The 27,383-nt window shown below is 45.6% G+C and overlaps 1 protein-coding gene across 13 annotated transcripts in view; it reads left to right on the top strand.

Moving 5' to 3' along the window:
* The window catches only part of FGGY (FGGY carbohydrate kinase domain containing), a 417,073-nt gene that overhangs the window by 329,323 nt on the left and 60,367 nt on the right, over positions 1 to 27,383 (top strand). For 11 of the 13 annotated variants that reach the window (XR_003970648.1, XR_003970649.1, XR_003970647.1 and 8 more), the window contains 2 exons: positions 2,834 to 2,954; positions 9,241 to 9,335. Coding sequence is in view for 10 of the 13 variants with exons in the window: in XM_030323871.1 (XP_030179731.1) it covers positions 2,834 to 2,954; positions 9,241 to 9,335 (216 nt within the window). In the remaining 3 variants the exon portion in view is untranslated. Of the gene's footprint in view, positions 1 to 2,833; positions 2,955 to 9,240; positions 9,336 to 21,864; positions 24,247 to 27,383 lie in introns of those variants that run through there. The other 2 variants (XM_030323874.1, XM_030323878.1) reach the window with 2 other exon arrangements.

Here is a 27,383-nt window from a genome sequence, read left to right on the forward strand (position 1 = left end):
AAAAGTACTATTTGCATTTGAAGTCTCTCGATTTGCATTTGGTTCTGTACATTCCCAGTGGACTAGCCTGATTTTAATTTAAATTTCTCTGTGAAAACATTTTTTCCAGAAAGGTGAGCACAAAATCATTTTAGCACAAAGCCCCGTGGCAGGGCATTTAAGGAGGGTGGGACATTTCACAGAGTGGAGCCTGGGACACCCGAAGGGAATGCCCTGTTACTGACTGAGTGGGAAATTCCAGCCAACAATGCCACATGGGGGAGAGGCAAGGCTGTCACAGCCCCTCCCAAGGGAGTGCCTCTTGTGCAGATACTTTCTTGCCTTTTCCCAAGGGAATGTGCTTTGTGTTACCCTCGGCTCTGGCCCGCTAATCACATGAACCACACTTCTCTGGTTTCAGAAGTATCAGACATACCAATTTTGCATGGTATTTTCATGCATGTTGGGGGGAACCTGTCCTCCCCCAACACAGACCCTCAGGCAAGTCATAGAACTCCTACGTGGGGATAACAAGGTGCAGTTTTTGAGTTTGTCGTAAGATTGGAGACGACATCAAAATGCGTGGCAGAGCACCTCGAGCATAGCTAACAACCAAGATAGCGCTCATGTCCAAACACCTGCCATGTACCCGACACCCTTGTGTGAGTTGTGCATACGCTGTCTATAGCGGCAACCTTGCAAATAAGTATTACTGTATTTCATCGAATCTAAGACCACAGTAAAAAAAAATGTTACTTGCGTGTTAACATTTCTGACAATTCGTAGAGTTTTAAGATAAATGAATGTGATGTTACTATTCCTTTTTAAAAAATGGGAATTGAGTCTTAGGTTCCGTACAGTTTGATTCAAGAAGTAGGTGAAATGTCTTAACCCCAACCTAGGTTTCTTGAATTGAAAAGCCATGCTCTTAACTACTACAGGCTCATGCCCCTTGATTAGACTAGAGTGTCCTGAAATCCACAGACACCAAATGATCCATGGTGGACGTAAGGGCATCTGTCGACCTTCTAAAATCATTCATAATACTATTTTGTAAGTGGCTTTTTTTCTGGAAAGGTCAGTAGGTTTTATCATATTCTCAAGAGGGTTCATGACCCCCCAAAAGCTTAAGAAAGAACATCTGGGGGTAATCAGCCACATGCAATAAGCAGGATCTGGCCTTATACAGTACAACATGTTTTAATTTTTTTTTAACACACTACATCTGTGGATTATTTTTGGAGGCCCAAGTTTCACCTAATCCATATTCTTGCCAGATTCACGAAGAGCTGAGGGCCCCTGGGCTGGAACTGCTGAGCTTTTGCTCCTGAACTGCCCCCGTCTCATAATTTACTACACAGCATTCAGGATTTCATGCCCCATGCCCCCCCCCCCCTTCTAGCCACTCCCTCTCCCAGAGACACCGCCAGACACAGGGAAGACAGCTCTCCAGACTGCCTTGTCAAAAGAGGCTACCCTCGCCCTGCATCCCACCCCTGCGGGTCAGAGGGACATCCTGGCCACTGCCCAAACCCTCTTCCTTTACTTTGGTTACTCCTCTGATAGGGCATGCCCTCATGCTAAACTGCCTTCTTCTTCTCTACACACTTGGGTACCAGCTTCCCAGCAACATGCAGGATACCACCTCACAGTTTTCTCTCCAGCCCTAACCCTGCCTTCTTGGTGGCTGTCCCATCTGTGGCCTCCTAGATCCTTGACCTTCTTACGTTCCCTGACCTTCTCCTCCCTCTGCTTCGTCAATTCACCCCCTTGTCCACACCTGGGACTGTGTCATCCCTCAGAGTTAATCGCTCTCTAAACATCTCGAGGGCTCTCTCTCACCATCAAAAAACCATCCCTCTCTCATTTCCCTCCAGAGCCACTTTCTCAACCATTGCCATGTGGCTGCCTCACAAAGTCATGTCACACTCCACCTTTTTGTTTTAAATCCTGACCCCAAATAAATGATGACTCATGAACTTCCAGTTTTTGAACCTCCAAATAAACTGATTTTTAGCTCTTCATGTATCCTAGTTAAAACTAAAGAATCGTACGTCGGCATTCACCCTGATGACCCCACAGCACTGTCCTTTTCTCAAGCATCAGCGATTTGTACTGAGTTTAGTGAACTTAGCAAGATGAGGAGCATAACACATTTTGGGGAGATCCTAGCACATGAGGGCTGAAATGAAGCACTGTGAAGCCATGAACAAACCAGAGCACGGGATTCCCACCTCGTCCCAGGCCGCGGGCTCCAGAACTGTCATTGGAGAACCGCTGCCTGGCTTCCAGTGAGAATAAAGGACAGGTCAGCGCTTTGCCAGCCTGAAGTCTTACTCTCATCTTCATGCAGCTGGAGCTCTCTTCTCATGTTTCTGCTGCTGATTTTATTGGTGTCCTTTTCCAAAGCACCAACCTCTTCAGTTCCTATCCAGGGAAGGAAGCCTGACCCACAGACCACCAGCCAGTCACTCCATGCTTCGTTCCTGCTAGAGCATCGGGGGCCGCAGCAAACACCCATGACGTGTGGGTTCCGGTGGACTGTGTTAATATTAACTGTGGTAGCACCATCAGTTGTTTTTGTAAATGTCGTGTAACTACTGATGGAAGCGAATGGTATAGTAATTGAGCAGGTTTGGGAATCAGGCCCCCATTGGAATTCCCACTTTGTGACTTCATTTGCCGTGTGATCAGAAGCGACACAGTCTCCCGGCGTCTCAGCGCTCCGAGACAGGGCATGTAAAGCTCTCAGTGTGGTGTCTGTCTGGCGCTGGGTGGCCACTTAGTAAATGTTCCAGAGCTTTTCTTTGTGCTGCTGCTCTCCTGATGCTTTCTTCTGCTTTTTCCCTTTAAGTTTGGGACCCGCCTCATCATAGAGGCCCTGGAGGCGGCAGGGCACTCTCTCAGCACTCTTTTCCTGTGTGGAGGCCTGAGCAAGAATCCCCTTTTTGTGCAGATGCATGCAGACATTACAGGTAAGTCTGAGGAGGTACAGAGGAGGTCACTTTGGGCTTGGCAGCAAATATGCCCGGCTAAGAACCGGACAGGGTTGGAGATAGCAGGGTACAAGTGATGTGCCAAATCATTGTGCGTAGTTAGGTTAAAATGTATTCTTGTTTCTTAAGATCACTGTGAAGTGTCTGTAGCCATGATGGAGAAAGTGACCTCTCTGTGAAGGCATCTTTTGAATGATCCTGAGAAAAGACAGGGGTCGGCAAGGGCTAGGACATAATTTAAGCCTTTACGGAACAGTATGAGCACCTCTTCTGATGCACACTTGTGGGGAATATTGAAGATGCAGAGATGGGTAAGACAGGATTCCTGCCCCCAGAGAGCTCAGAGTCTATTGAAAAGGACAAACCATGGGGCGCCTGGGTGGCGCAGTCGGTTAAGCGTCCGACTTCACCCGGGTCACGATCTCGCGGTCCGTGAGTTCGAGCCCCGCGTCGGGCTCTGGGCTGATGGCTCAGAGCCTGGAGCCTGTTTCCGATTCTGTGTCTCCCTCTCTCTCTGCCCCTCCCCTGTTCATGCTCTGTCTCTCTCTGTCCCAAAAATAAATAAACGTTGAAAAAAAAATTAAAAAAAAAAAAAAAAAGAAAAGGACAAACCACTATGCAAATATTGTGTGGCAAGAGCTGAGAGTGAGAAAAGCACCGAGTGTTACGGAAACATAGTAGGACACCTCACCCTGGTTTGGACCTGGGACCGGGCAGGGCAAGCGCTCTGGAGGAAGTGATGGGGAAGCTGTCTTGAAGAAAGAATTCTGAGCCCAGCTGCTCTGTGGGAACTGGGGTCTGGCTGCAGATGGGAATTTGAGCCCCGAGACCCCAAGATCCTGTGATTCTTTCATAGCTTATGACATATATCAGGAAAATCCGGAAGCACGGGCTGGTCCCTTTGTGATACGAACACAGCAGAGCAGGATCCCCGCTGCAGATCCCTCAGCCTTCAAGAAAGGGACCCCGTTGGCAGGAGGCTTGCTTGTATCACAGAGCCTTCCCTGGGCTGCTGTCCCTCTGGAACTGGTGCTCTCATGCCTCTTGTCCCTTCTCCCCTGGTGTCTCCTGGAGATGGGCATCCCCCCACCCCAGGATGGCCAGGCACCAGAGCAGGGCAAGGGAAGGGAAATAGAGGGGATTGGACCCTGCCTACGGCTCCAGCTCCAGCGTGATTGGAGTCCATCCTTCAGTAGCCTCCCTTCATCATGATCTCTTGCTGTCCCTCCCCCATCACCTGGAGTCCTTACCTCTGACACCTGGGCGAATCAAGGTCCCTGCCCTTGACACTGCTTCACATCACTCTTGCCCCCTCCAGAAGATACAGATTTCTGCGGATGAGAGCGTTACCAAGTGTCAGGGGCGTAGTCAACCCCTGCACTTCGGGAGATCAAACTAAATAAATTCTTCATCCCCATCTTAGAGATAAATAGACTGAGGCATAAGCCAGAGGACAGTATAAAAAAGCACATAGTCTAAGGGTAAATGTATCAGGATGTTAAGTAGAGAAATTACTACCATTAACCAAGCTCCCACTGTGTGTTGCTAGAATCACTCTGTATATGTTTAACTTCATAAACTGCCAAAAGGTAGCAATTGGTGCCCCATCTTACAGACAAAGAAACTGAGGCTAGGAGGGTCAATTAAATTGACTGTCCAAAGTCAAACATTAGTAAGAGGGGAGGGACAGAACTAGGGCTGTGACCTGGGTGTGCCTAGGCTAAGCGTCCCCTACGCTGTGCTGCTCACCCAGGTTTCTTGGCTTTCCTGAGTAGTTTGTGCCAATGTGTTAATTACTCTTCCTTGAAAGTGTCCATAACCTAGGGACGTGGGCCATGCTGAGGCTGAAAGAGGAAAGACCTAAAAAAGGAGCCCAAATTACCTTGTAGTTTTCCCTAGGAGAAAACCGATAACCACATTTTATCTAAGAGTCAGCTAGCTAGTCAGATAAGATTCAGACTTAAAATGTGATCTGTGAGTGACTTTCCAATTTCCAGCCTTCTGATTGCCGTGAAGCCTTCCTACCTCTGTGCAGGAGGGGAGATAAGATCTGCCCTGGCTAACGTGTCACCTGTGAGAATGCCCCGAGAGCAGGGCAGTTTGAGTGACCCGGGTCCTGACCAGGCACTGCGGCTCCAGCCTTAATGAAAGTGGGTCCTCTTCCAGGCCTTATGTCCCTGAGCTGACTCAGAAGCAGGGGCGGGTAGCAGCTTCACAGAAAGTTCTGCTTTGGAAACAGTTCTTCAGGCTGTTGAATGAAAAGGCTGTTAATCGTTATTTGGATTCCGATTGAAACTGGACCCTTTGTCTCTGGCCGTGGACCAGTTACACTTCCAGACAAAGGGACCTTTTCTTTGGCTGGAATTCCTCTGCGTCGGGAAGCTGTGACTGACGAGTGATGGCAAAGTGCATCTGCCTTTAAATGCTTTGGGTTCTGCTCAACTCATTAATGCATCGGATAAAATAGTTCCCATTCCAGGCAGAGTTTCCTTCTCCCCTCCTTCACCCAACACTCACAGAAAAGAACACATTCGCATTGGGTCCTGTAAAAGGCAGGTGCACACCAGTGGGTATAGAGGTAGAGTCTTGGATGCCTCGAAACATTGTAGTTCCGATTTTCCTGCAAACAGAGGCTTCAGGAGGACCATAGACCTGGTGCATGAGTCTCAGGACTGCCTGTCAAAAACCCAGCGGGATGAGAAGATTCTTTGGAGATAGTGTGGAGTCATGGAAAGAGCAGGGGGTCACCTCTGTGACTTTGGGCAAGCTGCCTTACCTCTCTGAGCCTCGTTTTCCTCTTCCGAAAGAGATAATGCTATTTCCTCCTGATAGATTGTGCTGAAGGGGTACATGCTCGTGAGTTCATGAGCACCAAGGTCCATGCCTGGAAGTCAGTGTTCCATAAATGTTAACTCGCTTCTTCCCTTAAAGCAGCCCTTCGCCAAAAAGAAGGAGGTGTGTTAGAGAGAAAAAAATTTTAAAAGCGCAGTTTAATAATTTGTAAGCAAATCTTTGGCATGTGACGAGCAGGCTTCTCCGTGCACACAGAGAGAATGGGGCTTTGCCAACTTGGGAAAATGTCCTCTACATGAGGAGGAAGAATCTCCCTGTACGTCTGGCAGTTAGTTTAACTGTGGTTTCAAGAAATACTTGGTGTGTCCTAAGTAATTGTAGGTTTCCTCCATTGACTTGGGACTGAATGTTCCTTCTCTGAATTTTGTTTTTTGTTTTTTTTTTTTTTTAATCCCTGGCCGTTTCAGCAGGGATTTCCCTCTTTCTTACTCATTATTTTAATAATTGGTCCTTCCATTTAATTCACTCTGAAGCCTTCTCTGAGCACACAAGCATACCAAGCACTGAGCTTGGCAGGGGGATGCAAAGAAAAACGATAAGGTCCTGCCAGAAGGGTCATTGCAAACCAAAAAAAGTGCTCTTGGTGCTCTGAGCAGTGTCCAGAGAGGACAGCAAGGACCCAGAGGATGCTGGTGTCGGTATGAGTCAGGTCCAGGCAGGGAACAGATGACGCACAAAGTTTGGAGTAAAATCAAACAAAGGGTCTGTTACAGAGGTGTGGGCAGGGTGTAGGGAAACCCCGATGACCAGGCGGTCCTCTGGGGCTGCCCACATTCTTACCACCCCGAAGCTTGCAAGGGGCAGGCAGGGGCATAGCCATCCTGAGTCTGAGGGGCTCTGAAGAGGCTGCCCGACTAGAGTTTAGTCAAGGTTTCAGCCATGAGGACAAGGGAGCCATGGATGTGGTCTGCACAGGCCGGTGTCCCAGGACCCACAGCAGGTGGGAGGTGGAAAGGGACGAGGTGGGATTGACCTGAAGGGGAGTGGAAGCAGTGAGTTGGTATCATCCAGGTGACAGGGATGAGGAGGAAGTCTTTAGAGATAAGGGTAAATATTAAGAATCCTAACAGCTAATGCTAATGTAGTGTTTTCTCTGAGCCAAGCACTGTTTTAAGTGCCTCACTCACAACAGTACTTTCAATCCTCACAGCAGCCCTAGAGGGAGGTAGAATTTTACCCCCATTTTGCAGATGGGGTAACCGGGACACAAAGAGGTCCAGGAACTTGCCCAGGATCACACAGGTAAATCAGCGAGCAAGCCAGATTTCAAACGCTCTCGGTCTGGCTCCAGAGTCCTTAGGGTACAACCGGAGAGCTAGTGGGGGGTCCACCAGATTCGCTCTGGTGTCCGGTTCCCCAGGGGAAGGGACTGCAGGTGCCTACTCCCTGCTCAGAACTAGTGAGGCTTTTGACAGGGTAAGGAGGGGCTGGAAGGTCAATGGCATTTACAGGTGCTTGCTATCTTCTAAGAAGAGCCTTGTCTGTGAGGGTGGTCCCAGCTGCTACAAAGGCATGCAGCGCTCTCCTGACTGGGCCCACATAGCCCTTCCGTGTGGCCCAGTGTCTGTCCTTCCCCTGTAGTTGGCTGATGGGCACCTGTCTGTCCCTTCCCCGCTGTGCAAGTGAGTGCGTGTAGAGGGCCTTGGCTCACCTTCCCGCTTCATTCTAACAGCGACAGCCACCGTTCTCAGGGGCTTAAGACACTAGACATGTGCTGAGCCCCACGTGTGCCTTCTCTCATCAAGCCTGACTGCAAACCTGCACAGCAGGTTTACAGCAGTCTTACTATTGTCCCCCTTTCACACACCGGGAAACCGAGGCTACATATTTATGTCACTTGGGGAAGGACCCAGGGCTAGTGGAATGGACTCTGAGCTTTTCCAAGGGACCCACCCCCGATGCCTATCAGCGGAGCCTCAGGTGCTGGCCCTACAGTCTGGGGGCTGGCATTCCTGAGCCCCTAGCTGTGTGAGGGAGTTCTTTTCCCTGACCCTCTGTGCCAGGTGGCTGGGCAGCTGACTGAGCCTGGGAGTAGGAAGAAGAGTTAGGAGGCAATGGGAGCCTCAGGGTGACTGTGTCAAGGAGATCTTCCTGGAAAGGATAGGAAGACACATGCAGTCTTTGAAAAAGTCAGTCTGGTGTCTTGAATAGAGGAAGGTGTTCAGGTCTGGCTACCGAGCTTACCTTTGTGGAGATTGCTGCCATCTCCTGATTAGCCAATGCATTTATACTCATGTTTTACGTATATCTTGTTTATAGCGTACACATATACACATATAAACTCCTCAGAATTCTAAATTATTTCTATTAATCTTAAACCCACTGTGAGCCCTCAGGCTCCAGCAGCTGGCATGTGGAGTGCTTTCTTGCTGCCTGGTGGACCTCTACTCCTCCCTCAAGTGCCTCCGTGAGGCTCGTCTCCACTCTGACGAACACCCCAGCCCGTTCCCTATCCGGGAAATTTGCTCTTTCGTCATTGAAGCCTTTGCCGTGTGCTAGATAGTAGTTAGGCAGTCTCAAATCCAGGAATTCAGCAGTGGACGAGACCATGTGCCTGCCCTCATGGAGCTTAGGCTCGAGCAGGGGAGACAGACGGTAATCGTGCAGGGGTGAACGATGCTGAGGAAATAGGGGAATGAGTAATGTCGTGGGTCAGTTGTCACTTTGAACGGTCAGGAAAGGCACAGTGGGATGGGGATGCTTGCGCAAATGCGCAAAGGACACAGAGGGAGTTGCTGTGTGGGCCTCTGGGAGGAAGTGACCTAGACAGAAGGAACAGCATGGGTGAGGGCCCTGCAACTGATTCAAGAAAACAAGGAGGCCAGCCGGGGCAGGGTGGCCAGGAGGGGAGGAGACCGTCGGGGTGGGTGCCAGCTCTGGAGGGCCTCACCAGCCATTGGAAGGGCTTTGGCTTGTCTGCAGAGAAATAGGAAGCCACCAGAGGGATTAATCACACCCTCTTACTACTTCCCTTTTCTTAGCGCAGCTCAGTTAGAGAACCACCCCCTGTGCGGCCTTAATCTCTTTCTCATCCACCTCCCCTTGGAGACCTGAATAGCAGGATGGAGGTTCATCTCCATATTCGCTGGGCCCAGCAAAGCAGTCAACAAATGTTTGTTGAAGGGAGCTTGAACCAATGGCATGTAGTAGCTAGCAGAAGCCTGGGAAATCGGGGCAAAAAGGTCTCATGAGTGCTGGGTCCCTTGGGGCTCCTGGCTGCTGCAGCAGTAGGTACTGGCTGTAAAATCCTTTAGAATCAGGAGCAGAGAACTGTGGGGGATGGGGAGAGGGTGCCCGCTGCTGCCTTCACGTCACATCACGTCAGGTGTTTCTGTTGCTGGGGCTGCTTGCCGGCTCCCCTCACCATCCCCGGCCCTGCTCCCTAACCAAGGTGTGGCCTTGTCCTGTGCAGGCATGCCTGTGGTCCTGTCGCAAGAGGTGGAGTCTGTTCTTGTGGGCGCTGCTATTCTGGGTGCCTGTGCCTCGGGGGACTTCGCTTCTGTACAGGTATGTGAGGGCCGAGGGGTGGGCCGTGGCTCCTCCCCTGTCTGAGGCTGTTCTTCCTCTTGACAGCAGCTCACATCTTGCAAAACACACGGAGGATATAATTAAGAAATGATAGGTTCCAGCCAGGGAAAGCACAAACACTTCTAGCCTCAGACATATTTATTGCAGTTTTCATTTGACTTGGCCTCCGTTAGTGTTGGTCATTCTGTTTTCCTGTTAGGCTTTTTTTTTTTTTTCCTCTCCTTTAAAATAGCTCTTAAATGATTTCTTTTAATTTCCCCTCAACTTTTTTTTTTTTTTTTTGGTAGCAAATGAAACAGATAAGTTTTAAAACTTAAGTGTTCTGTGTACATTTCAGATTTATATTTGTTTATTTCATCTTCATGTACCACTTTCCAAATAATTTTGAGGATTCTGACAATAAGAGGCACAAATGAAAACGTTAGCTTAAAAAAAAAAAAGAATTAAAAGGGAAAATAAGGAACAAAGATATAGGAAAAAGGAAATAACTTGGGCTCCGTGACGGAGCACACAACTGCACTCTGAGCTTCCTGGCAGCCAAGACAAAAATGAACACATGATAAGTTGCATAATTCTTATTTTCAAAAAGAGGAAACATTAGTTTCTTGTGGGAGACAAGGCTTTTCCTGCCACCAAATTGCAAAAGACATTTCACACATAGGTTCTATGGAGAGATTTTGAGTGGTTAAATATCCAGTCCTGCCTTGTCTACCTCCTAGCTCTGTGCCCTGACCACTCTGCTCTTTCCTCCATTTCTTTCTCTGCAATAATCATCAGGAGCACATTATGAGTTCTTTCTCTGTGTCGGGAATGCACGCTTAATCCCATTATTCCCAGCGTATAGTCGAAGAAGCTGAGGCATGAAGAAGTGAAGTGACTTGGCCTCAGTTGAAACAGCTAGTGAACGTCAGAACCAAGAAGTCTGGCTCCCCAGCCTCCCCTGAGAGTTCAAGAAATGTTTGTTCGGAGAGCTTAAATGACTTGTCCAAGGTCTCCAGGTCAGGATGAGAAGCCGGGTTTCACACCAGTGGCCCAGTAACAAGAGCGCTATTTATCGCGACCCTTTTATGTTCGAAGAGCTGTGCTAGGGGCTCTTCCTGTGATCTTCCAGACACCTGTTACCTACACGGGCAGCAGAGGTTAAGCAACAGAGATCCAAAAAGGTGACAGAACTGAAGGGTACACTGTTAGAAACACAGACACAAAAGTCTGATTCCAGCATCCGTACCGCATTTTGAGAAGCGTGGTTCACTGCACACTGACCAAGCCTTTGGAACTGATGTCTGAAATATCGCTCCTAAGGAATTGAATCCACTTGTGAATGCTAAGTACCCTTTAGCTGAAGTTTTTTATCAAAGACAGTGCAACTGAATTCTCAAGGATTTCTGGATTTTCTGGTACTCTCTCCAAAACATTTGCGTGGGGTTTCTCTTTCTTTCTTTCTTTCTTTCTTTCTTTCTTTCTTTCTTTCTTTCTTTCTTTCTTGTTGAAATCTCAATTATTATTTTAATGCATCTGTTTATGGAGGTGTTCTCACAACTAGATGCCATTCCTGGGACAAACGGTAGCAAAAGCAAAGCAGTAGAGATGCTCCCTGAGGCCCTGCGTTGGTTTACATCATATTATAAACTGAACGTGTCCCCTCCTGTGTTATATGTTGAGGCCCCAACTCCCCCATATGTTGGTATTTGGAAATTGGGCCTTTGGGGAGGTAGTTGGGATTAGATGAAACCATGAGGGTGGGATCCCCATGATGGGATTAGTGCCCTTATAAGGAGAGACACCAGAGAGCTTGTGTTTTCTCTCTCTGCCCTGGGAGGACACACCAGAAAGGTGGCTGTCTGCAAATCAGGAAGAAGGCCCTCAGCAGAATCTGACCAGGCTGGCACCTTAATCTTAGACTTCCAGCTTCCTGAACTGTTAGAAAATAAATTTCTCTTGTCTGAATACCCAATCTATGGTATTTTGTATGGCAGGAGGAGCGGACAAAGAAACGTCCTTTAATTTTGACAGTGTCCCTGTTTCCATCCTTGTGTTGTTTATGAGGAAGCCAAAGCCTAGAGAGGTTTCCATTTGCTCAAGGCCACAGTTAATAAAGGGCAGAAGAGGAATTGAAACTAAGGCACTCTGGATCTCTGTCCCATCCTGATTATCATTCTTTTTCTACTTCTTTCGACTTTATTTTTCTTTTTTGTGTTCAGAATAGTTTGTGGCTTCATGAGTGTTTAGTAGTGTACCTTCTAAAAAGAAATGCCCCATTGGTCGCAACTCAGGAGATAGTCTACAGCTCGAACGAAGAGTAGTGTGGGATAGATAGGCCTGCTTCATCAGATACTCCATACCGTGACTTCGGGTGCCTCAGTGATATCTTGGTCAAACCTGGAGTTTCTAGCTCCAAGATAATTCCACTCACATCTTTCCCTAAGTGGAAAGTCTTAACCTTCATGCCACACTGACATATCATCACTGCATGAGACTTTCCGTTCATCTTCTGGAACAGAATCTCAGGTAGAGTGCATCGAGTATTGGAATTGGTGATTCGAGTGTAGCTGCAAGTCTCACAGCATTTTAAAGACAAGCTCATCTCTTCTATTAAGCCCGAGGAAATATGTGCCCCTCCTGACAGTAATTTCTAGAAGACGCTATAATCTAGTAAAGAGACCCCCCAGCTGAGAGAGCCCTGAAAGCTCACCTGTCATTCCGTTGCCCAAGAGAATCCCGTGGTCTTGACCTCTGTGCTTGCTTGTTGTATATCTTCAGTCAGTGGCACCTGGCCTCTCCAGGTACTTGCTGTATTTGTGTATTTCCTTTTTAAAAAATATTTACAGAATTGCCACTCATGTGGGGCTGTTAAGATAAAGAGCCTTTGGAACCTTTAAGGACCTACATAAGCCCCAAGTGTAATTATCAACATTGCTATAACGATGATCAAACTGCTTTGGAAATGTAAACACATGTGGATGTGGCTTCATTCACCCCTCTCCAAAGAAGAGACAGCCACTTCTGTGCCCCAGGCCTAGGGATGAGCTCAGGATTCTGGCAAGTTGATGTGAAACAGAATTGCTTTCTCCCTCTGATTCGTATTATTCAACCTGAACTTCAATATACTTTTTTCTTTGAACTTCAAAGACCCTACTTGGTCTTCAAGGTGCCTGCTACTCCTTCCTTTAAGAAAGCTGAGCGATTCCCGACAGCAGCTTTCTCTTTCCATAGACCACACATTCGGTGGTCGGAGGAAGGATTTCACTTGACTCTACCACAGTATGCAGACTTTGGTAGACTCAGCCAGAGTCCTCTCTTCCAGACGAATGAAAGACTAGGAAGAGTCCAGAGGACCTGGACTATACCTAGGAAAGAGGCCTACATGCCTGAAGAGATGGGGCTTCCTGATTTCCTGGGCCCGTGAGTGGGTGTCTTCAGTCAGGGGTAGAGCCCTGTGCTTCCCTGTGGTGATCCGAACAGGTTCGAAGGATTTAGAGTCGCAAGCTTTCCTTACAAACACTGCAAACCTCTCTCTATATTTCAGTTCTGGGGGAAGTTTTGTCAGATGGAGAGGGCTAGGGGATAGAATGGTCTGGTGGGATGTTAAGGGGAGAAATTAGTCAAGTACGAGGTCCACTGCTATTTCAAGTTTTGGAGCCCACCAACAATGCCTACCCTCCACTTCTTGTTCTTTTATTGGTTCCTGTTACCATCAGAGTCTCTCTCTCTCTCTCTCTCCCTCTCTTCACTGCTTCTTGCCTGCCCTCCTCTCCCTTTGACATCGAAAGCTTCCTGCTGTTCCCCTTTCAAATGAGGATCTCACAGAGGGTACTGATCTAGCCATCCATCTGCATTAGAGAATAGAACAACTACTAGTATCTTAAAGGGTTGCGTCTCTCCAGAAATGGTGTTCTCCATGTAAGTAGTGTTCCAGACTCTGTCTCCAATAGAAAGTATTGACAAGCGTCATGGTACAGTCATCTTCGTATCTGCAGCTCAATCAGGAAGAGGGACTCAAGCCACAGAGATGCTGCGTTCATGGTAGAAGTTATACTGTTGGGTAAGTGGGAGGGATCGCAAGAGGAAGTCTTCCTTCCTCCTTTTATTCACTGCAGTATGGAATCCACACAGCCTTGACCTCTGTGACCTTCCCATCTGACCACTCCTGATCCCCCAAAAGTCACCTCACTCCCTCGGCTGTCCATGCACTCTGAAGCGATTCTCTAATTCTGAGTATCCTAGAAAGCACATAATTATGATTAGAAAGTTGGGATCATCCCAGCACTCTCCTGTAGCCTCCCAGGCCCTGGAAAAATAACAAACTGGAAAAAATACGTTTCTGAACTAACAACGTACTTACATTATCCAAGCACAGATGGTAGAGAGGTTCTAAGACATGCAAAGGATACATAAAACAAGAAACCAGTTTCAAGATGCCTTGAAAGACAACTCAGGCAAAATGGCGAAGAGGCAGAAATACAAAATCGCTTTCCACTTTCCGCTTCCTTTAGGCCCCTGCAGATGTCATTCGCTTTCTGTAATTTCTTATCTTAAAAGACAGGGTCTGTTTGTTTTTTGGTTCCGGATCTCTTTCTGTGACACCAGCTTTAATTCCAGGAGTGACACCTTCCCCTCTGCCCCTCTGCCCCCCTGCCCCAAAGTAGAGGAAGCAAAAGGCAGCAGAAGGAGGCTCTGACAAGACATGAAAATGAATTCCCCAATCAATGTAAGGCACGTACCGGTATAAAGAAAATAAGCCCTTGGAATCCACCAATTAATCAAAACCTTTCTTCCTCCCACCGTGCGAGGGCTGCCGCCTCTGTAAACCATGGACTCTGTGTGTTCCCACCATTAGCTTTCCTTGTCACGTTCCAGACAGACTCCCGTGTCTTGCAGACCACTACGTGTAAGTGGCCTGTTGAGAGGTGTGACTACTCACCCTTTCTGTAATGTGTGCCCACAAGAGAAGCTATCCACACTGACCGCAGTGGCCCACCCTCGAGGTCAGTCCTTGCAAACAGGCTCACCGCCTAGCTGAAGCTTCTCCTTCTATTCTTTTCCACAAAGTACACTTCACTTAGAGCCGATTATATTCATCACCTATTAGGTGCCTCACAGCCTGTGACTTCATACACGGTACAATGCACCTCCATTCTGTTTTATGTTGTGGGAGTCAACTTTCTGTGATTTTTAGGCCTATTACATTTTACAAAGTAAAGCTGATTATGGTGATGTTAGTTTCTGGAGGTTTGGAAAGACTGCTATATCGTGGATGTTCAGAAATAGGAAACCATCCCATTTCTTGGCACATTCAATCTTAATTTGCTTTTTTTTCTTTTTCTTTTCCTGGACTACAACTTATTATTCATTTTCATGGAGGAGGAAGAAAATAAGAAAGTTCAGTTACGCTGAAAGAAAAGTACAAAAACACTGATCTTACTGCCCTAAAATAGCCAGTATTGAAGATTCTGGTTTCTATACTTTTAGTATTTTTTTACATACTTAAATTTTTTTTTATTTTTATTTATTTTTGAGAGAGAGAGCGAGTGGGGGGTAGGGGGGCAGAAAGAGTGGGAGACACAAAATCTGAAGTAGGCTCCAGGCTCTGAGCTGTCAGCACAGAGCCTGACGTGGGGCTCAAACTCACGAGCCGTGAGATCATGACCTGAACCATGAGATCACGACCGGAGCTGAAGTCAGATGTTTAACTGACTGAGCCACTCAGACACCCCTTTTTGTACATACTTTTAAACCACTTTACATTTTTTTTTAATTACAATAATGTGTTCATACAATGCATAGTGTTTGTAGCTTTTTTTCCCACCCCAAAATAGGTAGTAAACATTGTTATTTGTTATTTTTATGGGTTGCATAATTTTATACACACAGGATAGACCATGGCTTATTTCACCAATCCCCTCGTTTTGAATATATGTGTTGTCTCCATTGTTTTAAAGAATGTTGCAGCTAACATCTCTGTAGCTAAATTTTTGCAGATACCCTAAATTATTTCCATAAAATAAATTAGGGAGATACATTTGTTTCATCAGAAAGTTTCCCAGCTTTTAGAATTCTGATACATAGTAACGCTTTGTACTCCCACCAGTGGTGGATGAAAATTCAGGGCTCCCATTTCTTGTGTGTAGGATGAGTCTTTTGCTGTGAATTTTAGTTCCATTTAGCTTTCATCCCCAGGCCTTTTATAATCCTATTCATTTCACATATGGTCCTGATATTATCAACTTTCTTTAGTAGCCTTTTGCCCTTTGCTGCTTAAGCATGTGTTTCTGGAGATATGAGATCCTGGTTTCTAATTAAATAGATTCAGATTTCTGATTGAATTTTCTGAGTGTCCTGTCCCATATGTCAGTGCCTCATAGAAAGTCAACAGAAAATCCTGGAATGAGAATTAGTAGTTTAAAGAAGGATTAAATTAAGAATGTGATGCTGGCCCTAACATTCATTATACTATTGCCACACCTGGTTAACAGTACATTCTTATCTTTTTGAGAATCATTCCCTCTCAAAAAAGCAACAAATTCAGGTTCTGATTAATTGTGAATCTCCTCTTCCAATCTACTTTACAGAATGGAATCATGGATATAAAAGTCAAAACATTTGAATTCTGCAGGCCCCACTGTGCAGACAAAGACTCTGAAACCTGGAGGCATAGTCAAACCTTCCTTGATACAAAGCGCATATTCGTTTTATTCCATCAAACTATATCCCAGTAAATACATATACCTTGCCCAGGAAAGGTCTAGATTCCAACATGGCAGTGCCACTGGCTTCACAGGGTAGCCTGCTTTATAGAAATTATCAGCAGCCCACATTTGTCATCACTGCTTAGTTGAGTATCAAATATAGAAATAAAACTAAGAAGTGTACCCTGTTTGGCTCGGAAATTTTCTAATCCCTTTGCCTGGAAAAGACGGCATGCCATGCCCAAGAGTTTTGTTTTGTTTTGTTTTGTTTTGTTTTGTTTTATTTTTATTTTGTTTATTTTATTTTATTTTTATTTTATCTTATTTTATCATATGTCATCTCATCTTAATTATAATACACCCACTCCCTTTTTACAGAGGTAGATACAGAAAAGCCCTTTAATTAAGAGACACTTTTTGTACTCTTGTTATTAACACAAAGATTTAAACTCATCAACTTGTTTCCAAATATCTCCCACCCCTTTTTTATTTAGGAACTTAAGAACTGGGCTTTTTGTAAAAAGCAAACAATGGCCAAACCTCTGCTGAGCCCTTAGAAATTTAGAGGGGTTACAGAACTATATTTCTAAAATAAAGTTCACCAAACTCTTTAACTTCATTTTGTGCCAGACATTTCATACTGGTACAAATCTGCAAAGATATGTTAAGATCTTTCTGTGAAAACAAATGCTTACAAGTAATTAACTTCTCATTGCAATGATCATTTATGCCTTTACTTTTCATAATAAACTTTTTTTTTGGCATAAACTGGAAATGAATGGGTTGGATATATATTTTTTTTCCTTCACACTGATAACTCATGAAGAACAGATCTATGCTCCTATAAGCTTAATGTTCAGAATAATAAGTTAGGCCATGGACTGAAATGAAAGACCAGGAAAGATAAGACCTTTATTTAAGTCAGGAATTTTCTTTAATTGGGAAAAAGACCCTAAAAATGACTACACACACACACACACACACACACACACACACGCATACCACATACTACTGGACAGAGTTCAGGGTCATGAGATGTACAGAGGTCTTACTGAAGTCAGTGAATGAATTTTGGTTGCATCATTGAGGCAAGTGATCAAGAAGTATTCAAAAGAGAAAAAAAAATTGCAGTTGTTTATTGGAGATGTATGGTACTCTGCAGTGAACTTTAAGAAAGTACCATGTATTCAGAAGTTGAGTGGCTGATCTTTAATAATTGCATATCACAGAAATTCAAACGTTTAAAATATAGATACCATGTCAAAAGTTGTTTATAAGGACATTTCCTATGCTGTTATTGTAGTATTTCCTGTACTGTTGTAATAATTTTACAAATGAAGCAACAGGTTAATGACTTACCAAAGTCAATACCTAGAAAGGGGTGGAGCCAGAATCCAAGGCTTAGTCTAGGATTTCAAAGCGAAGGGTTATTGGCCTTTGTCACAAAAGGAAATGGATTCTTCCGGGGCTGGATGTGATTGCTCTTGTTTAAAAAAAAACAAAACAACTAGTACCAGTATTAGACAACTGGAATTTGGATGTACCTTAAAATATCGCGGTGTTAGTCAAGGGGCACTCTCAAATTAGGATAATTTTAGAGATTTTACTGGAGGGACTGTTTACAAGACTGTAGATCAGGGCATTGAGGGTCACAAGGGAGGATGTAGTACCCTGGGGTTTGTACCCGTTGAACCTTAAGAGGTGAAGGGAGAGCCCAGTTGCTGGAGCCCCAGAACCCAGAACAGAGGCCCGTGTGGAGACTACTGAGCCAGCTTGCCTGCCAGAGACCCTGGAAAGAAAGAGCTGAGTTATTGACCCCATTTTCCTCCCTCTCTCTGTTTTACTGCCGGGCTCCCCATTGGCTGGACTCAAAAGTCAGAGGGCAAGGGAACTTGTTGATGCAGTTGGTACAGGTAAGGCTGGCAAGGCCCAGAGAAGGGTGGGGAGGGGTCTTCAGGAGCACATGCAAATGTCCCAAACAGTCATCCAGCCTGCGCTGTTAGGTCCGTCTGAAGACCAGAGGGCAATCTGTGAATGGTCTGTTACAGATTTGTGATAAGATAAGGGATACTTGCATCAGAATGTAAATCAGTTATGACATCTTATTCATGCTAAGATGTTCTCCATGAAAGAGTCAGTGTGTTTCTTCACATTCTGGGGCAAGCTCTGTTATGACCGGGCTGGTTGAATAGCACTGAAGGAGACTTCACAGCTCTGCAGACAAGGACAGACATGCCGAGGTCCTCAAAAGGTGCTCCTTTATTCCTGCTTTCATTTGCCTACTTTCCCTCTGCCAGAAACGACTAATCTTGTCCTGCACCTCCTCTCAGCTGGGCACTCTGCTAAGGTACCTTAGATAATGTTTAATTCTCGCAAGTTAGGTTATTCACCTCACCTCTACAGATAGAAAACCGAGTGTGAGGAAGTTTAAGTGCCATGCCCGTCGTCTAACAGCTACGAGTGGCAGAGCCACCAATCACATCCAGATCTGACGCCAGTCTCTTTGCTCTTCTTATGTCTGGACTGACCCAGGGCTCTTCTTAAAATTACCTGACATTGGGGCCCCAGGGTGGCTCAGGCGGTTGAGCGTCCAACTTTGGTTCAGGTCATGATCTCATGGCTGGTGAGTTCGGGCCCCATGTTGGGCTCTGTGCTGACAGCTCAGAGTCTGGAGCTTGCTTTGGATTCTGTGTCTCCCTCTCTCTCTGCCCCTCCCCTGCTCATGCTCTGTTTCTGACTCTCTCTCTCTCTCTCTCTCTCTCTCTGAAAAATAAACATTAAAAAAAAATTTTTTTTAATTACCCGACCCTCGCACCCAGGAAATAATGCAGGATTGCAGGAGGATTGCCCTGGTTGGACACCCATGGCTGTGTTTTCTGTTGTCAGTAACAACCAACCTAGGGTTTCTGGGAACAGATGTACCCAATTCCCAAAAAATCTGGTAGCACCCTTTATAGGTCCCATGTTTCTGCACTTCACAAGGCCTTGCCCGGCCCAGCCAGTCAGATCAGAAGGTGAAGTCAGTTTGTTTCTAAGTGGCTGTCATCTGTTCCCACCTCTTTTTAAACCTGGGAGGTGGAGAAGAGGATGGGGAGAAGGAATTCGTGAGAGGGATGCATTTCCTTAGAAATGTCATTAATTGGCTGGGCAAAACAAAAGAAGGAAATAAAATAGCTACTCCTTACTAAGCAAAGGCATCTCCTTCCCTTATCTCATTAAAAATTAAAAGCACTCTTGGTTTAAGTAGGGCAAATTAGTAATTAAGTGCTATATAATCAACTTGTGTAAACATAATATTGAAGGGGAGGCCAAATTAATCACTCCACTGGCTTGTTTTTGCCCCCATTAATGTACCTTTTACTCCAGTCCTTCCTGTGATGTCAGGATGCATTTTCTGCTCTCCTCCACCGCTGGACTTTGGGTGGGCCCCGCTAGCTCAGCTGACAGATGCCAGTGGACTAGATCTGGAAAAGGCATGCACGTGGGCCTTGATTCAAGTGGGTGATGGGGCTCCCTGTTCAATTCTTTAAGCCAGGGTTTGGCAACAAGAGCCTGCCATGTGATGAGGATGGCCGCGGGACAAAGAAGAATTAAACATATCTCAGTGCCCACATAGTTCCAATCTAACGGGGAAGAGACGGATACCATTATGAAAAAGTCTATACTAAGTAAGTGGCAAAGACCTTGAGGCCTCGCCTGAGCTCAGATCATGGCTCTGCCACTTACCTTGGGTGAATTACTTAATTTATCTGTGCCTCAGAGCCTTCATCTGTAAAAGATAACAGTAATACCTGCATTATAGAGATATTATCTCACAATTCGTGTTATAAGGAATAAGCACGTTAGAACATGTAAGGTGAAATAGTGTTTATTTAATGTTGGATATTATTTTTTTAAACTGCAGTTGCTATGCAATGGGATAATGGAGCACCAAAGAAGGAGTACCTTCCACTGTCTTGACTTTCCACTGGGAAAGTCCTTTGAAGGCAACATTTGAGCTGGGCCACCGAGGATTAGCGAGTGATAGAGTGGAACTCAGGGGAGAGGCCCCGTGTCCCCAGGTCTGCTTGCAGTGGGGGGCCTTCTAGAAAGCAGAGAAAGGAACATGTGCCTCAGTCCTCACAAATCTCTCTCCGTTTCAGCTCAGCCCAGTAAATATTAGTAATTGCTGGAGCCTCAGTTCTGTGGTGGTATGTTAGCTGCCTGCCTGGAAGCAGGGCGGGGATGGGGGGCTCGGTGTGGAAGAGGGTAAGTGAGCTGAATCCGTTGTGGGCAAGATGGAAGGAAATCAGATGGGGCAAGAGAGAAAAAGTAGCGCTCTCAGTCACTTTGCTGCACTCCAGGCTATGGCTTCTTGGCTCGCTAGCTACGTGAACGAACCTGTCTGGACAAGGTACTTAATTTCTCTGAGATTCAGTTTAACTGACCCACTGAGTTGCTGCAAAGATTTTATGAATGAAAGTACATTTAGCACGGTGCCTGGCACACGAAAAAGCACTAATGTTATTTCCTGTGTTCATTTCATCCGCATGACAGACCTGTGAAGTAGGTAGTATCGTCCTACGTTATAAAGCAGGAAATTGAGGCAACAAGACCGCAATAAGCTGGCCTTAGGTCACATCGACGGCTAGTGACGGCATGAGGGTTTCAACTCAGGTGGTCTTGCTGCAGAACAACCCTGCAAACCCCCCCGCAGCCCGGAGCTCCAGAGGGCACCTAGAGCTAGATTTACATATCACGCGCTAGAGAGATCAGGGGCCACGTGATTATGTCCAGGCCACAGTTTCTTTTCTTTCTTGTGCCTGAGGGAATGGCAGGCCTGAACCCACAGCCAGGGTAACCCTTTAGCAGGTGGGGCAGGCCAGAGGAACGGTCAGCCCTTGGATCAGCAGGAATACAGCTGCTTGATCTTGGCAATTTTGCTTAGGGAAGAAAACAGTTTGTTTACTTATCTCTTATGCTTCGCTTCCATAAAGGATTCGTGGAGGCTTATAATATATGAGTAAGCAGAATAAAACTAAGCAAAATAAAAACTCACAAATCAGAAGCCATGTAGCAGGAAGAGAATATAACAACCACTTAGACTAGGGGATCCTCAAATTCATACGCCTTCAGGTGCCAGACAGTCCGTATGAACATGGGGAGATACCAGCAAAGGACAGCATGATTTGGTTGTATACCAAGTCGTAGAATGTATACTCTGCCGAAGGGCACTGAAATTCAAATTAATATAAATCCTGGATTGGTGAGTGCCAAACCAAACAGCTTTATGGGACAGATTGGCCTTTAGGTCTCTGACCCATAAATTAGAGAATTTCTCTGAGCTTCCAGGCAGCCAGGACAAAACTGGGAAATGTGTCAAGTCATACGGTGTCCGCAGACCCAAGGAAGTATACCAGTTCACCAAAAGAGACTACATTTTTCCTGGTACCAAATCCTAAAAATTCTGTTTCTTTAAAAACCAACCGAGAGGGGTGCCAGGGCGTCTCAGTCGGTCAAGCCTCCAACTCTTGACCTCAGCTCAGGTCATGATCCCACGGCTGGGCTCGTGAGTTCGGGTTTGAGCCCCACATGGGGCTCAGTACTGCTAGCACTTGGGATTCTGTCTCTGCCCCTCCCTTGCTTGTGGGTTCGCGTGCACTCTCTCTCTCTCTCAATATAAATAAACTTTAAAAAAAATAAAAAAACAGTCTAGAAATCCTTCCATGGAACTTTCACAGAAGCAGCAGCAGAATTCATCATATACTACTTTGTTAAGAGCCTGGAGCATGATATTGAAACCTGACTTCGAGTAAAGGATCCCTGGGGTTTATAACTTTCAGGAGATGTCGCCTGACCCAGGAGTAGACACTGAGAGCAGCCAGCACGGCCGATGGATGAGATGGCTCTTCACTTCTCCTCCCTGAATATCCCTTCCTTCGGCCAGCTTTACAAGCAAAGCTGCATCAGTGACCTAGGAGTGTGTTAGAGGACCTCAGTACCAAAGCTTTCCCCCAGCTTGGCATCAGGGAAGTGCTAAAATGAAGCACCCATCAATCGAGAAGGGCAACAGATGTTGAAGCATATCAAGTATCAGTAAACAGCAAGCCTGCAGAGGCCACTGAACTTGGGATCCTCTTAGCAAAAATACCCTGTTGCCTTCAAGAGGGAACACCATGGACTTTTATAAACTGAATTAAGTGATGCATTTGTTTTTTTTTTTTTCATCTCTCCTTTTTTTAAGGGCAGAATCAACGCTCACCGTGTTCTAGGCTTCCAGCCTTGGAAATGTAGGTCTTCAGAATATCCTTCCAGTGCTTATGAGAAGTTTCAGCTTATCCAGTACCCTCCTTTTTACTGTTAGAAGTATGATTCATATTAGAAGTAATGGCTGGAACCATAGTTAAGAGCACAGACTTCTCTATTCACCTTAATCTGTGTTCCAGTCCTGTGTTCACATGCTGTAGCTTTGCCTTAGATCAGTCCCTTCTCCAGCTCGTTTCCTCATTTGTGAAAATAAGGCTATTAAGAGTGTATACTTCATAATGTTGTAAAGATTAAATGAGATAATATGTATTAAGTATTTAGCACAGTTACTGGTATGAAAAAACTTTGAGCATTATACAAAATTGTAGTGGTATTCATGTCAATGCTTATTAGCTGACTATGAATTATAAACTGTGCCATTGCTTTGGATATGTTACTGAGAGATGGTGGGGCTGGTCATTTGCCTATTTGTTCTCAGGAAGCTTTATTCTCCCCTCCCGATCCCCGAGCCCCACTCTGCTGTGTACTACATTTCCCAGGCTCCTTTGTGGCCAGCCTCTGGGTAGGTTTGGCCAATGGGGGATACTGGTGGAAGACTGACCGGCAGGAAGAGGGGAGTTGTTAGGTCATCTCTCCCTGTGTGATTCCAGCTCTCAGCCTTTCCCCTTCATCCTCCACTTCTGGCCACTCAGCCCTTCTTTGGTTTCAGCTCCAGCCTGACATCTCCAGCTGCTGGCTCTGGGCACACCACAGCCTCCCATCATCCCTTGATCCCCAAAAGGGGTCGCAGCTTTCTGCCATTGCTGATCTCTTGAGTTACTGCAGGATCATCTGTTTGACTTTTTGGTTTCTTAGGTGACCTATGAAACCAATTTCTTGTATTAGATTCTGTTGAAAAACCTAGAGTAGTTTTGGTTCTCTTGACTGGATTCTGATATGGTTGCTTTTTTTTAATTAAAAGAGAAGTCAGCCCTTACAGCCCTTACAGCCCTCCACTCCCCTTCCTCTCTCCCTGTTGGAATGAGTTGGTCCAACTGGAGAAGGAGGGGCTGGTTATCCTGGAGAGCCATTCACTCTCAGTGAATGTGGTGCCCAAAAGATGAGGAATTGACCTAAGTATCTTTAGTGAATACCCAACTCTGTATAAGCCAACTCTAAGTTAGGCATTGAGGCCAACAGCCCCATGTAGCTTACTACCTCTCTGAGGAGACCAGACTTGTTACAAGTCAGATCCAGGCACAGTCTAAGGTAGTGTTTAGTCAAAAGGAATAGAAATCCTCTTGCTTGAGCCAGATCTCGGGACCATTCATTATTCTAAGTGAGTCACTGTATTAGGTATGTAATTATTCACAACCTTCCCCCAGCCCAGGATAAGGAAATGGAAGCTCAGAGAAGGCAAGTGATTTGCCCAAAGTCACACAGATATTAAGCATTAGCGTTAGGATTTGAACTTAAGTTTATATGTGTCAGAGTCTGTTTTTATTAGAGAATTATATCTGTTCCTCAAAGTTTTCGAAGCTTTATTCCTGCTTCAAAGCAGATAGTAAGAAAGCTACATACATAACCCATATTCTATGGTCTTCTTGTACAAATTTCCTTACAGAAACCAACCTTTTTTACCTAATTCTAACAATAGATTTATTTGGAAAGTATATTTTTATCATTTTTACAAATGACTAAACAGACTCCGAAAACTGAAAGAACTTCTCCAAGGCCATACTGGGTGTTAATAGTCAAGCTGGATATTGAATACAGGTTTTTCTGTCCCCAAGCACACACTCTCTGCAGGTGACATCACAGTGCTGGATTATGTGGTATAAGGCCAAGCATGTTTTACAAATAAAAAAATAGATAAAAAGTTTTAAAAAGAGGAAAAACCACCTTCAGGTTGGCTCTCCGAGGGAAAGATCTTCAAGTGGCTGATAGACTGGATAAATAAAAACAAGGCAACCTAAAAACAGAGCGTGTCATTACATAACCTGCTTTCTGCAGGAAAGACAAGTTTCGTCTGGGATAAGAAGTGGGGCTTCAAATGGAAATGTTAATCTAGGATGAGCAGAGAAGCAGGAGGAAGAGGGCTTTTCAGGAGGTGCTGTGAAAACAAAAGAATAAACACAGACAGAAGGAAGAGCAACTCAACCCCTGGAAAGGGTCCCAGGTCAAAAGGAGCAAAAGAGAAAGCTGGATATGTAATGACCATAGTTGATTGGAGGTGCTGGTTTTTAACTATAAACAGATCATTTAGGAATTTGATCAGGAATCTTGTGAGCATCCTTTGGCCAATATCCCTTGACGCTGTTCTTTAAAAAAAATTTAAAAAGTTATAGGCTAATAGTGTCATTTTTAGAAAATCAACATTAAGTGCTTCACAGGTGAGAACAGTGCTTCCTGCTTAGGAAAAAGAGCCTGTAAATTGATTCGGCCTGGGAGTAATTACAAAGGTTTATTACTTACCTCCAGTTTTGAAGAGTCCCTGAAATAGAAGGGGGACACTCTTTAAATGCCCCCTGGAAACTGTCCCGTTTCACTAGAGCACACCTGTCTGTGTGTAGGGCGTTGTAACAGACCGCGTTTCAGGATTTCAGGATGGAGTAGGCACCTGATGAGACAAGGTCACGGGCTGTGGGAAGCAAGCAACCCCCCTTGCACCAGTTCTGAATGTGCCCCTTCTCCCCTCCCCGCCCCCCTCCCTGTCAACTGACACCTCTCCCCAGAGGAGACTGTTGGATGGAGTCTGTCAGAGTGAAATTCCTACCAAGCTGGCTGTGTCAGTTTCACCTGTCAGCATCTCTGATGAGGAGGGATCCTGGCAGATCAGACTGGTTTGGATAGTTGGATTACAGTGGTTGTCTTCATCTCCGTAAGCTGACTAACCAACCGCTGCAGACGCCAGAGGAGAAATTCATAGACAATCCTGAAGTGGAGGTTCGAGCAAGTGCTTCGACTACTAGGAAACAGCAGACAGTAGTGGGTCTGAGGTACCGCAGGGCGGTGGGGAGCCGGGACCCTTGTCTTCAGAGGACTCCTACAAATGGTTCGTGTCCTATGCACCAGCCCCCTCTCTACACTTTTTGTGTTTGAACTCACTTAATCCTCACTAGCGTCCCATGAGGTCCTGATGTCAGTTGCGCTTTGCCTTCTAGAAGCTGGATTATGAAGAGGTTAAGTACTTTCCCAAGGTCACATGGGTAGCGAGCTATGAAGCCAGGTACTCTGACCCTACAGTCTGCTCACTGGGATAATACGGAAACCCATCTCTATAAAGTTGCTTTGGAAAACTCCTCTTGGCAAGACTCACTTCTACCCTTCCCCACCCCCCCCAACCCCGTGCTTACCCCTGGGGCTGCCCTTGGACGTTTCAGTATCTGCTTATCCCATGTGAGTGGGAGCTTCCAAGTAATGGACCAAGTCTTCCCCATCAGTAGGGGCTGGATAAATGTATGTTGTCCTGAGCTGCAGGTGAAATTTTATAGATACTTACTTGGCTGGTTACACAGAAAGCCAGCCGCCTAAAGCAGTGGTGCCTCTGTGGATAGACTTGGATTTAGAGTCTTTAACAGATGAACTCTGATCCAAGACCACCTAGATTATAGCTGAAACAGCTTTCCCTGTTTGCGCCGGCACTCGCTCCAGGCTGCTCCTTACGATTCTCAGTTACCCCCATTTTTCAAAAACAAGCTCCCCACCCCCATCCTTAGTGGTTCAGTTACTGAACAGCTCAATGTGTGACTTGGGGCAAGAGGTTTATTGCCTCTGTGGGTCTCCGTTTCCTCATCTTTAGACTGAAAGAATCAAGTCTAGTTTTCAAAAAAATTTATAGCAGTGGGACATTTGGGAGGCTGTTATATAAAAAAGACAGAAGGTGAATCATGGCTCCTTCTTACCCTTGTCACTCCTTATCTTTCCCCACAGTAGGCATGGCAGCCTTGGAAGGTCTCTGCAGAACATAAGAAGCAATGGACTAGAGGAAATAACCCAAAATATATTAAAGTAATTAATATAAATACTTAATAATAGGGTACCTGGGTGGCTCAGTCACTTGAGTATCTGACTCTTGGCTTCAGCTCAGGTCATAATCTCTCGGTTAGTGGGATCGAGCCCCACGAGGGTCTCTGTGCTGGCAGTGCAGTCTGCTTGGGATTCTCTCTCTTTCTCTCTTTCCCTCTCTTTTTCTCTGCCCCTCCCCCAGTCATGTGCTCACACTCTCTCAAAATAGATAAATATTTCAAAAATAATAACGATAATAAAATAACTTCAAAATGGGAGTTCCAAACCACTGAGAAAGGTATGTTCCAGGGCTCTGGTGGTGGGACCTCTGAGCCTGCGTGATGGTTAGAGGCTGTGTGTTGCTGGCGAGGGGTGTCAGCTTGGCCTGATTGTGTACAGTGGGTTGGGGAAGCTAAAGCCTCTGGGCCTCATCCTCCTTGGCTGGAAACAGACTGCGTGTCGTGGCACTGGTGGATTAGAAATTCTATCCAGCGACTCTTAGAGATTGATTTTCCGTCTGGGGATCTGACCTCTTGCTTCACCAGCAGAGGAGATCAGACTGTTCTGGGAGGAGTCAGGGAGCCAGGCCTCTGAAAGGCCTTCCCTTTCTTTTTCTTTTTCTTTCTTTCTTTTTAAACTAGTATGTTTCAAAAAGAATTTCTAATTACTTTAGGGGGCTTAACGCCACCGGTTTGAATCCTTCTTGGCACTTAGAGCTTTGAGATATCCATACCACCCCACCACCTTGATGCTTTGTGCTAGAATATTACTGCAGATTTAAATCCATTTATGCCACTGGATTTATCAAAAACTCTCTGGAGTCGGGACGAATGCCTCATTTCCTTTATTTTTGTCAATTTTCATAGATCCCTTATGTGAATGCCTCAAGGGTGAGAATCTTGCTTTAATTATTTCCATATCTCCAGTGCCTACCACAGAAACTGACATGGGATAGCTGCTTGGTAAATATTTGTTCATTCAGCAAGTATCCCCTTGGGTTCAATGATGAGCAAAATAACCATCATATCAATTCTCATCACATTTACAGCTGAGTATTAAGAGATAATGAAATAAATAAATACAAATAAATATATACATGCCTTGGGTT

Source organism: Lynx canadensis, chromosome C1 (assembly GCF_007474595.2).
Source record: "Lynx canadensis isolate LIC74 chromosome C1, mLynCan4.pri.v2, whole genome shotgun sequence".
In the NCBI taxonomy this organism is placed as follows: Eukaryota; Metazoa; Chordata; class Mammalia; order Carnivora; family Felidae; genus Lynx; species Lynx canadensis.